Source organism: Lontra canadensis, unplaced genomic scaffold (genome assembly GCF_010015895.1).
Source record: "Lontra canadensis isolate GAN:19392208 unplaced genomic scaffold, GSC_riverotter_1.0 scaffold25, whole genome shotgun sequence".
Taxonomy (NCBI): Eukaryota; Metazoa; Chordata; class Mammalia; order Carnivora; family Mustelidae; genus Lontra; species Lontra canadensis.
The window spans coordinates 19,354,428-19,369,482 of record NW_022631019.1 but is presented as its reverse complement, the minus strand read 5'-3'; the positions used below and the strand labels follow the sequence as shown (position 1 = coordinate 19,369,482).

The following is a 15,055-nucleotide window of genomic DNA, read 5'->3' as shown; positions in this document are numbered from 1 at the left end:
TGTGCAAGTCACCGTCAGAACCAAAACCCTTCAAAGGCAACAATAAAAATCAACATTTTCCAAAATGGAGGCATGGTAGTATCAGCTACCACTCTGCTTGACTTACTTCATCAAACTGGAAGTTTTCATATCTGGGGTGTTTTCTCGTTGTGGGGCTCTTTGCAAATTTTACATTCTTGTGCCTCTGCTGTCCCGCTTCTCAGTGACATGTCACAAACTACAAGCTCCCTTTCCTCACCAGTCACTGTCCTGGTTGTCCAGGAGACCCTTCAGGCCCTCTAACTTCTCTGTGCCCTCCCAGTGGCCAGCCTACACTTGTCTCCTTTCTTAAGCTTCAGGACACACTGACCAAGACCATTTCCCAATCCCTACAATTAGATGGTCTTGCTGCTCTAGCCAGGCAGGTTTCCTTCTTCATGTATTCTTATGCTTACTCATCCGCCTCGAAGGCTGGGAACACCAGCCTTCTAGTCCCAGACCACACAGGAAGCTCAACATGCTGTGGTCTGTCTGCTGACCTGGTACCTACGATACTGGAGATAAGAGTGAGAAGGAAGAAAAGAGAGGGACAACCTAGATGGTGGGGAGGTGACCAGGAACACTTCCAGAGCAGGCTACCATCTGAGCTGAAGCCTGAAGGTCGGAGATGGTGCTGGCCAGGTATATTCCAGACTCTCCTATATCCGTGCCATGCAGGCCGGTCAACTGGATGACCCCCTCCTCTACCTACACCCTACTAAGCCTTCACAAGAGGCTCAGGACTCATCTCCTGCCTTCTTGGAAGCTTCAAAAACTACCTCTCTCCTCTGAACTCGCATTCAATTACATCCTAGCCCCTAAAAGGATGGCATCCTTTCGCCAACCGGAAGACAGGCACAGGCTTCGGGATTCCCTCTGGACCGCATCCTAGGTCCGGTGAATCCAGAAGCCCATCCAATCGAAAGTATGCCAAACCTAACCCGACGCCCCCTCCCTTTCTCTACAGGCAGGAGAAGCCCGCGTTGGAGAACTCAATACCGGGGAGAATGACAGGAATAAGTCCAGGGTCACCTCAGAAGCCTGCTGTGGCTTTGCTTCCCACGCCAGTTATGTGGCGGTGTGCACGTGTCTTGTTTTGTTTTGTTTTCCTTTGTGGGGGAGGGGAATAAAGCCTGAAGGGAGAAGGAATTCATAACTGACTGTTGGTTGGCTTCATTCCAATCACTTTCTTTTCTGCTGGTGACAGCTGTTTTCCTCTTCTGATTTAGAAGGTTTGGAATACGTCTCTCCCCGCCACGCCTCCCCCTGAGCTCAGCCACAAACTCCGATCCAACAGCAGGCTCCTGATCTGATGACTACAGAACACACATAGGAGGAAAGTTTGCAAAGCACAGCACTGCCTCAACTCTTTGCCTCCTGGGCTGAGTGTGAAGCAAAGCTCTAAGGCCTCAGAGCAGGGGCAAGGCTTAGGGAGGGATTCAGTTCATAGGTTTTTAGCACAGACTAATGCATTCACGTCCGTATGCAGTATGGAGCACCTACACACAACTGCCCCACCTACTTCATCCCTCATAAGGTATTTCTATCAAATAGCTCCTGAAATCCCATCTTCACTGGGATTGGAAGGAAAGGGTCAGCAACTGCTCTGGCTATGCCCATACCATCTTACAGACCAATTTACATGGTAGACATCTTGCTGCAAGCTTTGAGTGTTAGTTCTAGCTTCTGATGGTCTAGCAGGATACACACTCTCCCTACTCTACAAGTAAGAAGGTTAGGGCTCAGAGTGGTCATACACCTTGATGAAGGTCACATGTGTTGTTAAGTGGCTAAGAAAGAATTCAAAACCAGACCCGTCTTTCCAAACCATGTCCTTGCTTACTATGCCAAACTGTCTCCCGCATTTTCCCTATCTTTGCGCCCCAGTGAGACCCTAGACATATGGTAAACTCAATGCTAATACATCATACTACCCAGGGAGGTCTCAGCCTTCTGTCTTTATCTTATCTTCTAGAAGCCCTGTGCTTCCAGTCTGTCAGTATGTGCCTCAGAGAGCAGGAGACGGTGATGTCCCTGTGGGAGGCTTGGCACCAGGTGAAGCCACTGAGTACCTAGAGAGAGGCTTGTTGAAACCACAGAGGAAGCCAAGTGCTAGGCACTCACCTGAGTCAATCCACCAATCTCCTTCACAGACACATAGAGGCGATAGAGGTCCAGAGGTTTCCTACCCACAGCAGGCAGATTTGTCATGCCCATGGCCTTCTCCTCCGTGAAGGCCAGATAACGGTCCACCCACATCTTCCTCTCAGGCTCACCACCCAGCTCATACAACTTGGTGATCTTCTCATTGGTTGTAGTAGAAGAACTGGATTTCTGGAAGGGGCAGGTCAAGATTCATAGGAACCGGTCAGATTCAAAGCCTATGCTAAGGGTGGTCTCAGAAGTCCTTTGATTAGGGCAGTGGTAAAGCTGCTTATTCTGGGGCAGTCACTAACATGTACCTTGCCTTTTGCAAGGTCAAAAGACCAAATGGGAGCTAGAAATTCTTCCTGTAAAGGAAGGAAGCTAACATTGCCTATGTATTATGCACTGGGTGCCATGCTAGATGCCTTTATATATTAAGCATTATTAATTATCCTCCTCTTAAAAGATAAGGAAGCAGGCACAAGGAGCCTGTTCCTAAAACTCACTGCTCTTAAGTAGCAGAGCTAAGTGTCAAACCCTTATACACCTGACAACAGTGTCACTATACTACCCCCGTGCTATTACCCAGGAGCCTGGGCATGCTGTCAGATACTGTTTCAGAGAACTCAAGAAATTCAAAACGTGATTTCGAGACAATGGGATGGACTCAAATGAAAAGAAATTTCCTCCTGTCAAGAAAGGAAGGGTCTTCCTAACCTGCCTGAAAGGCTCTGGATGTTAACTGTCCTGTCCCAGACAGGAGGATGGCTACGAGGGCCTGAGAGCCAGAGGTGAGGGTCCACAGAATGTGGAAGCTGTACATTTTTATTCCCCCTGCTTTACGAGATAGGGAAAATGGGGTATGACAAAGGGCAGAAATGTTTCGAACACTGAGCAGGTCCCCAGACTGCCATACAACCCAACAGATAGCACACTCAGGACCATCCTACTGGGAGGCCAGCAAGGACCCAAACCCCCACCTGCCTCATCCTCCTCTTTATAGAACACAGGGCACCAACCATTCCTGCTGCTCGGAGGAAGGTCCAGGAAGAGAAGAGCAACTAGTTGCCCATGGCACACACCACCTACCAATGCATGAGGACAGGGTGCACAGTTTCCCAAAGGGCAATACAGAGAATTCTACACTGCAGGCCTGGCATTTCCTCTATCACACGACAGCTGTGAGAACATTGTGTTATTTCTATCAGGACCCTTTAGGCTAACTGAAATCTAATTCAACGAGCTATTAGCCTGGGACCCTCCCTTCATGATTAGAAGAGGCAAGAGCAGACTTTTCTGAGATCTAATCCGTGTCATAAAAGGCTAGAGTCTAGTCACCTTCTTTTCTTTTTCCTTCCTATCCCTGGAGAGGATGGGACAGAGAGGTGAGAGGAGTCAGGATATAAATCATTACCTTGGATTTGGATTCTGTCTTGGGTGTCCCATCTGCCTTATTGTTCATTTTGGTGGCTGGAGTTAACTTGACATCCCCAAGGCCCATCATCTCTGGGCTGGCTGCCATCCCTATAAAAAAGAAAAAAGATCAGAAGTCCAGTACGTTTGACATGAAGATCATTCTAGAAGAAATTCCTGGGTGAGCAAAGGCTTGGACTTACCTGCTGAATTGTTGGCCATGGTCCCACCCATGGGATACGGGGGTCCCTGAGGGTTGATCATGCCAGCCATACTATTAATCCCTTGTCCGTAGGGAGGTCCAGTTCCCATCATGCCCCCCTGATTCATATTGGGGTAGCCTGGTGGCCTGAGGAAGAAGATGGAAAGTGAGAGACAAGAGTTAGAGACACTGAGCTTTCAGATTTGGACCTGAGCTAAATAGAGTTTGTGAGCCAAGATCATCTAGTAAGGCTTAAAAGGAAAAAGTTTATGGGTTTCCTAAACCACAACCATGTACCACCTGACCTAGACATTCCTATCTACTACCTCCCATGAAAGGTTCTAAGATGGTTCAGGCTCCAAACAGGAAACCATAACTCAATTTTAAAGGATACAATCTTTGAAGAAGGGACCCCTACCGTGTCTCTTAAGTACCACCTCCCTCCAGGCACTTCCAGTGTCAAATGTGTTTCCATTCAAGGGCCCTCTCTACGGCAAAAGGCCTAGATTTTACCACTTTGTCATGTCAAATCCCAACCAATCTGGATCCCTCACGGCATAGCACCTGGACGTGCTTTCTTGATGGACCTACTGCTCTATGCTTCCATCATTCTGAAGTACTACCAAACCCATCTCTTTACCACTAATTACCCTATTCTACCTTAGTTCATCAGCATTCCAGTAAGACAAGAGTCACTGTAAGAACTGTAGCCACCAACAATGGGGTACACAGAGCCTTCAAAAGCCAATGGAATCGTATTCACTGAAGTGAACAGCCACCAAAGTGAGTGTCCAAGGAAGAATGGATGAATCTTCAAAGTCATTAAACCAAATCACTTGAGCTCTCTGAACTTTAGTACCAGATTCAAACACAAAGAACCACAAAGAACAGTAGAGAAATGGCAAACCACAACCCTACCATCCTCCATTTCTCACACTACAGATCCAAGTCATGTGTATCATTAAAATCCCTTGGGAAACCAAAAAAACTAGATTGACAGAAGAACTAGAGAAGCTCTGAAAACTTATTTTACTCATCAAAATAAGCTATGCTTTATAAAGTTATTTACATACAATGTCTGGTCATGTGAAATTTGGTATCAACTGAAGATGCTTAAGAATCAGCACTTTTGTTGGTTTTCTTTCCACTGCAAGGAAACCCAGTTTTCTAAAGAGCTCTCAATAAAATACATATTTACCAAGATGGCATGGTTCAGATCCAGAAGCATCTCAACAACCCAAATAACTCTGAAGTTTATTTCCTTCTGCTGACACCCTCTTCACTTCCTAGGCCTTACCTGTTTTGGATAGAGTTGGCAGCAACATGCATGGCGACAGCAGTTTCTTGAGTTTTCCGGTTCATGCCCCCTGGTGGGGGACACATCCCTGACCCAACCTGAGGTGGCATATTGGCCATGTTAGGGCCATAAGGCCGGTTGCCCATGGAGGCATGACTTATTCTCCCTGGAGGGAGTGTGCCATAAGGTGGGATGCCAGGTTGCCCATGCATCTGACCTCCAGCACCCATAGGGTTCATGCTTCCGGCCATGCCTGCACTGGGGTAGTTAGCATTGGGCAAGGCGTTATAGTTTGGCTGCCTGGGGTAGCCTCCTGGGAAGGAAAGAAGGAGAGAAGACACAGAGACTGGTTAGTGATTCACTAGCAATTCCTTAATCTTGCTCAGCTCTAAAACTCCAAAGATAATAAATGAGAGGAATCACTCGCTATTTGATTTGATAAAAGACCAACTTCATTGCAGCCTTCACCCCCCGCTTTTTTTTGAGGAAAAAAAAAAAGGGGGGGGGGTGGAGAGGCAAGGAACACAGAAAGGCAGGCCTCAGTTGTCCTCTCATCCTCAAGCCAGCGCAGCACAGAGCAAGGCCGGCTGGCAGGCAAGAGTGGCTTTACTGCTACCCCAGCCCCTCACCTCCCAGAACTCCTTCCTTTCTACATAGGTAATCCGCCATCTCTCCCGCGCTCTGCTGAGACATTCAGCTTTAGATCTGTCCAGGGCTCATTTTGATACATTCTATTAGGACTAATTTACTTTAATGGCCATTAAGTGTCTGCCCAGTCTTGGGCAAAACGCCTTCTCCCCATTTTACAGATGAAAAGAGAGGCTCAGGGATATTCAGGGACTTTCCCAGGGTGATAGTCCTGCCTTATTTTAGGGCCTGGCTTTGGTGGATTTAAGGCAAAGGGCAGTCCTACTCTTAAAACCCAGAGACCAGTGTATGTATATACCTCTGTGTACTCCTGACTGGGTAGCATACTCACCCTGTGGGCCATACTGACTCCCCTGGGGACCGTAGCTCCCCATGGAGTTCTGCTGGTAGGAGCCCATGCCTGTGTGCATCTGTCCACCTGAAGGCTGACGCGGAGATAAGGCCGAGCCGGGCTGAGGGGAACTGTACTGGGGCATCTGGGGGTTCCTCTGCATGTAACCTATTTGTGGGGAGTGTCCATATATTATTACCTCAGTACGATGAGAACAAATGTTGTCCCTTATCATAGGACCTCACCATCTACATTTTCTTTAGCAACTACTTGCACAAAGTCTGTATCTTATTTGCTATATAATTATGTGCTCTCTTAGGCACCTTTCAAAGTGACATAGCCATTAACCAGGGCATGGCAACTGTTTCTACTAAATGCGGTCTGAAAGACAAACAGCACTGACAACAAAATGGGACAGCATTTAAAGAATAAAGATTTGATGTCGAGTCTTCAGTATTTGCTGACCAAATTAGATACTGTGTAGGGAGGAATTCAACAGAACACAAACAATGAAAAACACAATACTGGAGCCAGCAGCGTGGTCAAGCCCTTTCTAACTTCACGATTCACTGCTGGGACTGTCCTAAGCTTCCTTGTCATACAGTTCTCCAAAAACTATTGCACAGGATAACCAAACAGCTCCCTTAAACTTCCACACCTCCCTGACAGCCCAGGGTCTTACCTCGATCTTGGGCAATGCTCGATTGGTTCATGGAAGGATGCATGATGCTGTCCGACTGGCCACTGGGTGGCCGAGGTGGCATCTGGTTGCCTGCTCCAAACACAGAAAGAAGCCAATCATGGCTAAGCCTAGGAGATCATTTCAGAGCTGCAAATGGCTCCTGGCAAGGCTAAATCTCCCAATACCACATACACAGAAGGACCCCACCAAGGGGGTCCCACCTCTCTTCTTCGAATGCTGAAGGGAAACTTCGTAGACATGAACCAGAGATGCTCTTTGTGGCAGGGGAAGGCTGGGGGCCCTGCAATCACTGGGGGCCAGTCCCTTTACCCTCTCCCCGAAGTCCAGTACTTGAAGGTACCTGGCACTGCAGCAGGCGAGAGTGGTCCTGAGCGAGACTGAGCAACACTGGCGGGAGAGCCAACAGGGGATGGGGAGGGGCCTCGGATGCCAGGCAGGTGAGGGGAGGTATGAGGAGAGAAAGGAGACTGAGCTGGATTACTCTGCTCTCCTTGGCTGCTGGAAATCCCTGATGTGCTCACTCCAGGGCTCAGAGCTCCTTCTGTCCCCATTGGGAGATCGTCTATTGAACCAGACAGATCCTGAAACACACACAAGGATATGGATAGCAATGTTAGGCAGAAAGACTCTTCCTTCAACAGTTGTACTACACAATTAATATTTTCCCTAGACAACCAAGAGCAAACACACTGCACAAGTTATGTAGTCATGATACTAAAGCTTATAGATGGCAAACTACTCAGAGTCAGATAGAAAATATCTTAGACTCTGAGCTTTTAGTCTTTGTCACAACTATTCAACTCTGCCACCATAGTACAAAAGCAGTCACAGATAATATATCAAAAAATTCGTGGACTGTGTTCTAATAAAACTTTATTTATAAAAACAAGTAACTAGGGGTGCCTGGGTGGCTCAGTGGGTTAAGTCTCTGCCTCTGGCCCGGGTCATGATCTCAGGGTCCTGAGATTGAGCCTCACATGGGGCTCTCTGCTTAGCAGGGAGCCTGCTTCCTTCTTTCTCTCTGCCTGCCTCTCTGCCTACTTGTGATCTCTCTGTGTCAAATGAATAAAATCTTTAAATAAAAAAAAAATTAAGGGGCGCCTGGGTGGCTCAGTGGGTTAAGCTGCTGCCTTCGGCTCAGGTCATGATCTCAGAGTCCTGGGATCGAGCCCCGCATGGGGCTCTCTGCTCAGCAGGGAGCCTGCTTCCTCCTCTCTCTGCCTGCCTCTCTGCCTGCTTGTGATCTGTCAAATAAATAAATAAAATCTTAAAAAAAAAAATTAAAAACAAAATAAGTAACTAGCCCATAAGCTGTAGTTTGCTGACCCACGGTCTATCTACCAGAGCAGATCATCCAGCACTTTGATCTTCTTTCTTGTCCCCAACGTTTATAGTCATAAGAAAGCTGCTCTTTCAGTAAGGCTTTAGTTCTTTCCGATGGGGAAACTTAACAAAACACTACCAGGATGGCACGAGGAGCTAGCTACAGGAGAGTGTTAAACAAGTCTGGGCAATGTTCATGGATCCCCTCTCCATCAGATTCTTAAAACCTACATTTACCAAGGACACACTTGCTCCAAGTTACCACACAGTAAACATAAAGGGTAGGACGTGGGAAAGGGATATATTGCATAGGAAAGGTAATTCCTTAACTGCCAAGGAGATTTGGAACTATATTCCCAACAACTGGCCCACAACAGGGATGAACAAATGCTTACCAACTGAACAAATCAGTTTTCCTCCTAGCTTTTTCAGTGATAACTTGATGTTTATTGGGGGGCTGTGCTTACCTTGAATTCATCAGTGAAGAGTTCACTCTAGGTCAGTAAACTCCCAAGATTAGCAACCAGGAGCTCAATATGAGAAATGTTCACCACAGGAAATGCACACCCAGCCCCAACCTCATTCTCTAGCAGTATCACTGGTTCAACATCACACATTAACTTCAGGCTGGGAACTACCGTATGCTGAACAAAGGATGAGAGTTTTAGGTAGGCGCCCAGATCTGGGAAACACCTAATGGTGAAATGGTTAAAAAGGTTCTCTTAAAGAAATACACCTGAAGAGAAAGGAGATCCGAAATGGCCCCAGTTAAGTCCTTTCTTATTCCTACAACAAGCTCAGCCTAAAAAGATTAGTTCAAGATGACACTCATCCTGGAGTCTGACAGTAACACTGAAGGCCAGAGGGTATCTCTTGGGCTCTCCCCTCATGTATCAGGTTGGTATCAGGTTGGTTGGACTTCCTGCAAACCATCTGGTTACTTCACTAAGCTGGGAACATTTCTGCTGAGTTCTATGGGAATAAATCTTGCCCTGAAAGCAAGGCAGGCAGGTAAGTATGCATTTGTGCCTGTGTCCAGGTCTCCAGTGTTAGCTCAGAAGTCAGAAAATGCTAGCTTTCCTATAAGAAGCAGACCTAGCACACCACAGCATGCTTTAAATACTCAGTGAGAATTAGTCCCAGCATGGACAAGAAAGCTGCCCTGTAGGTAACACCAGAGGGTGTCTTTCCTTTCGAAGGACTGAAGTACCTGGAGCTCTGAGAAGCCCTGGGTTCATCCCGAGGAGGGAGGATTCCACTCTCATGTGGAGGGCTAAGCTATACCAGGGACATATGGTTTCTGATACAAGGAGAATAAACTCAAAGAGGCAGCAAGAAGACAAGAGAAGCCAGCGGTGTAGAGCTTGAAAGCCACTTGTTAGGCCTGGATCAGTAACAGAAACCAAAACTCAATGCTCTCGTTCAGGGACCAATAGGTTCCGTCAGCATTCCTTCCCCCAGTACCCATTCCTTACTGGTCTGCCAGCTCCCGGTGATATGAACTACTTGCTTACAGAGAAGAGAAATCAGTGTGTTTTGAAATATTATAGGAATCAAAGGTCCATCCATAAGAACTTGGCCCTATTCAAATGGCTTTGGAAAATTAAGTGTTTTGAACACTTTTTATTTATTTATTTATTTATTTATGAGGGAGGGCGGGAGAGAGGGAGAGGGGGAGAGGGAGAGAGAGAACATGAGCATGCCCCTGCTTGCACATGTAAGTGTGGGGGGTGGGGGGCGAGGGAGGGGGAAAGAGAATCCTCAAGCAGACTTGCCGTGGAGGGCAGAGCCCCATGCAGGACTCAATCCCAGGACCCTGAGATCAGACCTGAGCCAAAACCAAGAGTCAGATGATCAACTGAGCCACCCAGGTACCCCTGAATATTTCTGTTTCTAATTAAACAAAATAGGAATATTCTCATGGCAAAAGCAGTTCAGACAGTATAGGTAAAGCCAAAGTTCCCCTCTGTTCAACTTGGTATACACCCTTGGAAATCTTCCGAGGAACTGAAAAGGGCGGGATGGGGGGCACCCAACAGCCCACCAAGCACTGCTATGGGTCGGGACAGGGCCTACAGACGGCTCCTTCGGCCACACTTCTGTTAATAAACCAGGTTCTCCACAGATCCACAAGTGAACGTGCTAGTCCAGCTGAGAGGTCCCAGGAGCATGAAGAAAACACTGGCGGCCGCTGGGACTGGGCTCTCAGGACCCTTGGGGTCTCTGCAGCAGCAGCGGGGTGGCCTCCCTCACAGAGGCACTCTGAGGAGCGCCGTCAGTTTTGGTAAAGTGCCCTGAGCTCCTTGGAGAAAAAGTGTTAAATAAACCACTGTCAACAGCAGCCCCACGTGGGCAGGGATGCCTGGGCACAGAGTAATAGTGGGGAAGGAAGCGGCGTTAATCTTCTTATCTCTCTGATTTGGTTGGTTTGAGGCCAATCTCTCAAACTGTCATTTTCAGCAGATGGCAACTGGTCAGCATGAGGGTAGTTGATTTAAAAGTTTTTTGGTTTTTTTTTGGGGGGGTGTGCCTGGGTGGCTCAGTTGTTAAGCATCTGCCTTTGGCTCAGGTCATGATCCTGGGGTCGTGGGAGGAACCCCACATCGGGCTTCCTGGTGGGCAGAAAGCCTGCTTCTTCCTCTCCCACTCCCCCTGCCTGTGTTCTCTCCCTCGCTGTCTCTCTCTCTGTCAAATAAATAAATAAATGAAATCTTAAAAAAAAAAAAAAAAAAGAGAGAGAGAGAGATTTTATTTATTTATTGGTGGGGAGAGAGCTAGGAAGAACTAGAGAGAACACAAGGGGGGGGAGGGGCACAGGGAGAGGGAGAAGTAGGCTCCCCACTGAGCAAGGAGCCTGATGTGGGACTCCAGCCCAGGACCCTGAGATCATGACCTGGGCCAAAGGCAGTCACTTAACCAAATGAGCCACCCAGGTGCCTGTGTTTTTTTTTTTTTTTTAAGAACCAGAATGTTAGCATAGAAAGGGACAAATCATTTGCCATTTACCATTTGAGCATGTATAATGTGCCAGGCACTTTATGGAGTTCCTTAATTTTCTACTATTCTTGGAAGCAGGTACTACCACCATTGACACGCTCAAGATGCGCACGCTGATGCTCAGAGGGATTGGGTTACATGCCCAAGTCACCCAACAAGTGAGCATCAGAAACTAGATTTTGAACCCAGGTCTGGTGAACCCCAAAGCCTATGTTCTCTCTCTCTCCATTATGCTGTGATACTATCCGGACTAAAAAAAAAAAAATACCACACCTTTGAGTTAGGAGACCAAGGCCTGGTTCTTGGTACTTATCAGTTATGGCCTTGGACAAGCTGGCAACAAGCTGGGCCTGGTTTTCTCAGTTACACAATAGGGGGACTGGACAAATCTGAGTTTGTGGTAACCCTGGGCCATATGCATGAAACTCCACTGGCACCATATGGTTGGGGCCATATGGAATATGCAGTACCAGCAGTTAACAGCCTGGGATGAGAGATATGACAACACATAAGCAGTGTAAGATGTAAGACATATCAATCAGTCCCAGTAGCTTAATCACAGTAAATGTCTTAAGAAATGGCAGGGCCTGGTGGGGAGGAAGACTCCAAAGTAAGTGTCTCCCCTCTACACGAACAGATATTGCTCTGAACTCCATGTCCTTTTGTTACATGGGACACACCTCTGCTTTCTACCCCACAAAAAGCCAGTTTTTCAGGTCTTTTGTTCCACAAAAAGCTGGATGGCTGGTTGTTGAGTCAGACCTCAGTCTCCTGAACAAGTCTGACCTTCTACAACACACCTATCACACAAAGTTCAATCAGCCCAAGCCCCTAGTCTCCCTGGCAGGGGCTACTTTTGCATTTCAAAACTCAGGGTGTCTTGGTTCTTCCTAAAAGGCCCACCTAACAGGTATCTTCCAGGAGGTCTATTGAAAGAACTGTAGCAATGCCCCTTAAGAGGAAAGATCTCTATTCCCAGGTTTGCTCTCTTCCAAGCATAATCCTGCTGAGAGATGGGAGGTGAGATCAGCCCACTCAGTGCCCTGCCAGCTCCAAGGAAGCAGCAGGGCCAGGGAGAATTTCCTCACGTGTTTCCAACGTGTTTCATGCATTTTATTGCTCATCTACCATGCAGATCAAAAGCGCTGGAGCAAGTCCAACTATTTCACACAGAATCTCACACTCCAGGCTGGCTACAGCCCCGAAAGCCTTCGTTTCTTCACTTGAAATACTGCCCAATGTTATTTTGGGATGTGACCTGATAGAGGAAGCCCATAGGGACTCCATGACGATAACCGTTCCAGCTGTGATTGGTTGCCCAGCCCCAGCAAGTGCCAGCATGGGTTTGTCAGGCTCTGCTGACAAACAGAACTCGGCAGCTAACACCTTCTCTTCACACCACAACAAAACCATGCCTGAAATCACACAGTCCATACCTTGTTGAGGGGAGGGAGGCTGGGGGAGGCCTGCTAGTGCTCTCACAGGAAGGGCTGCAAGTTCTAACATGAATTGGCTGCCTGATGAAGTACATTTTCAAGCAGGAAGATACCAGATCAGGGTTAGAGGAAGGGGGTTTAAACAGTCTCCTGACAGAGCCTGAGGATGACATCAGTTCATTCTGCCGAGCAGATTAAATAACATCAACAGGCAGGTCTAAAGAACAAGCTCATGAAAATGCTTAACTCAGGGTTTTCTCGTAAATTTGGATGAGTCCTCAAGAAATGGAGCTTTTGTTAACCCCCAGATGGAGTTCTTGTCCTCTTTCAGTTGAGAAGAGCTTCTGCCAAGTTGTGCTGACTACTGGTGGGGAAACCACCCACCAAGAGAACCAGGTAAATCCTACATATATACTTTTTTTTTTAAGATTATTTTATTTATTTATTTGACACAGAGATTACAAATAGGCAGAGAGGTAGGCAGAGAGGGGGAGGCAGGCTCCCTGCTGAGCAGAGAGCATGATGCAGGGCTTGATCCCAGGACTCCAAGACCATGACCCGAGCTGAAGGCAGAGGCTCAACCCACTGAGCCACCCAGACGCCCCCCTACATCTATACTTATAGGGGTGTGTGTGTGTTTGGTGTTGGGAACCTTGCAATTCAGCCATACTCATTTAAATGACTTTTCCTAGAATGAAAGAACCCCCAAGGCACAGCCTGAGATGACCAATCTGGATCTGCGCTGGCATTTCTCAAGGTGCTCTCCGGCTGTGCACCTAACAGATCCATGGCCGCAGCAGGACGCTGCTCCCATGCGGGGGAGTGGGAGGAAATCCTGAAGAACACAGAAAAGATTGGGAGACCTGACCCTTGAAGAAAGGCAGACAGCACTTCTGTCTGGAAAGGGGAGAAACTTCAAGTTTCTCTTCAACTTCAAGTACAGCAAACACAAGGCAAATAAGTTTTGGAGAGACCTTGTTTCTCATAGAGACTTCCTTAAGCAATTTATTTGTCAAGTGTCAGGGGAGAAGAGGCTACCTCTACCAAACACTTCTAAGAAATATTTAGTACAATAAAGCTTCATTCGTAGGTTCTCTTTCCCTCAGTCTTTGCTAAATAAAAGAAAGGGTAACCTGACCGCCCCCCGACTGGCAGGGACTCCAGAGTTATAGAACTCTGATGAGTGGTCACGGCCCGAGAGGTGAGCTGCCATCTCTGCCCAGGGAGCGGGCTAGCTGGTGCTGGTGACATGGCAAGAATGAATTAATACACAGCATAGGCTGCCTCTTACTACTGGTGGTACTTTCGAGTCAGGGGCTAAGCAGGTGGTTGAGAAGGGGAAAGGAAAGACACAGAACCTGGCACCATCTTTCTAGCTTAGGACCAAACATCATCTCCTGCTTGAACTACACCCACCGTGTAGAACAGCAGAAACTGCTCTGGGAAAGAAAGGCTAAGAGAACTTGACTTCTTAACTCCTACCCCCAGTTTCCAAAAACGTATCACCATACTCCCTCTTCTCTTTTTCAACAATAGGCTCTTATTTTGGGGGGATTAATGGGTCATTTCTTCCTGGTACCTTCTGGCTGCCTGATGGGGGATGCACAGTAAAGAAAGGTAGAACTCTTCTGGTCTCCAGAATGCTTTTCATGGGCCCACCTCCAAGAGGAAATCCCCTAAATCTACACATCAGAATTCATAAATAAAACTCAGGGAGACCAAATCTCTAAATCCAAAGGATGCTGGAAAGAGGAATAAAGGAAGTCTCTTCGTGTCTCCCTCTTGAAGGGAAGCAGAGCAGAACACAAATGTGTCACTCTCGTGTCCTTAGCCCTCAGGTACATGGCTGGCTCACACTTAATTCTTACAACCATTTTCCAGATGCAGGTCTCTTCCCTGTTTTACCAAAGCAAGAGCTCAGAAGTTAAATGGTGGTGCCTGAGGACAGAGAGCTGTTACACAGAAGAACTTGAGTTCAAACCCACGTTGCTCTGATTCCAGAGCCTGCGTACTTCCTACTGTAAGGTGGAAGCTTGCTGCTATCAGAAGCGAGGTTCCGTGCTCCGAAGTCTGGCCACAACCTGTGTCTGGACATACTGAGTGACTACTGCCATGGCTCTAACAAGTTAACCTCACTAGGCCTTGCTTGGTTCCTCTATAGAAATAAAGACCAGAACTAGATAATTTAACTCTACTAGACTACAATGCTACATACGCTCCTCTTGCCTAGTCATTTTTCCTATAAATCGTTCTTCCTTTCTAACCCTTCTTTCATGGTTTATTTCAAGTCAGCCCTTATTTCAAGTCACTGGCTACACTAAATGGTTTAGTACATTTTCTCACCTCTGGGCCCTTAGAAGGGTACTTACTGTGCATGGAATAAGGGGAAGGGGGAGAGTGACTTAGAATCTAGGGAGACCCTCAGGAAGCTAAGTCCCATGTAGGTTGTTACCTGCTGATATTCCTACTGAATGTGCTCTACCCCTATTATCGAGCGCAGGGGTGTGGCCCAAAGAGAGAAGTCTAAACATCCGCGGCCTCT

General features: G+C 47.3%; 1 protein-coding gene across 6 annotated transcripts in view; it reads right to left on the bottom strand.

Moving 5' to 3' along the window:
• ARID1A (AT-rich interaction domain 1A) overlaps nucleotides 1-15,055 on the bottom strand; it is a 69,286-nt gene that overhangs the window by 9,953 nt on the left and 44,278 nt on the right. For 4 of the 6 annotated variants that reach the window (XM_032863851.1, XM_032863845.1, XM_032863846.1 and 1 more), the window contains exons 5-11: nucleotides 7,098-7,338; nucleotides 6,737-6,826; nucleotides 6,055-6,222; nucleotides 5,076-5,388; nucleotides 3,780-3,925; nucleotides 3,578-3,687; nucleotides 2,143-2,352 (exon numbers count right to left, since the gene is read on the bottom strand). In XM_032863851.1, the coding sequence (XP_032719742.1) occupies nucleotides 2,143-2,352; nucleotides 3,578-3,687; nucleotides 3,780-3,925; nucleotides 5,076-5,388; nucleotides 6,055-6,222; nucleotides 6,737-6,826; nucleotides 7,098-7,338 (1,278 nt within the window). The remainder of the gene's footprint in view (nucleotides 1-2,142; nucleotides 2,353-3,577; nucleotides 3,688-3,779; nucleotides 3,926-5,075; nucleotides 5,389-6,054; nucleotides 6,223-6,736; nucleotides 6,827-7,097; nucleotides 7,339-15,055) is intronic. The other 2 variants (XM_032863848.1, XM_032863847.1) reach the window with 2 other exon arrangements.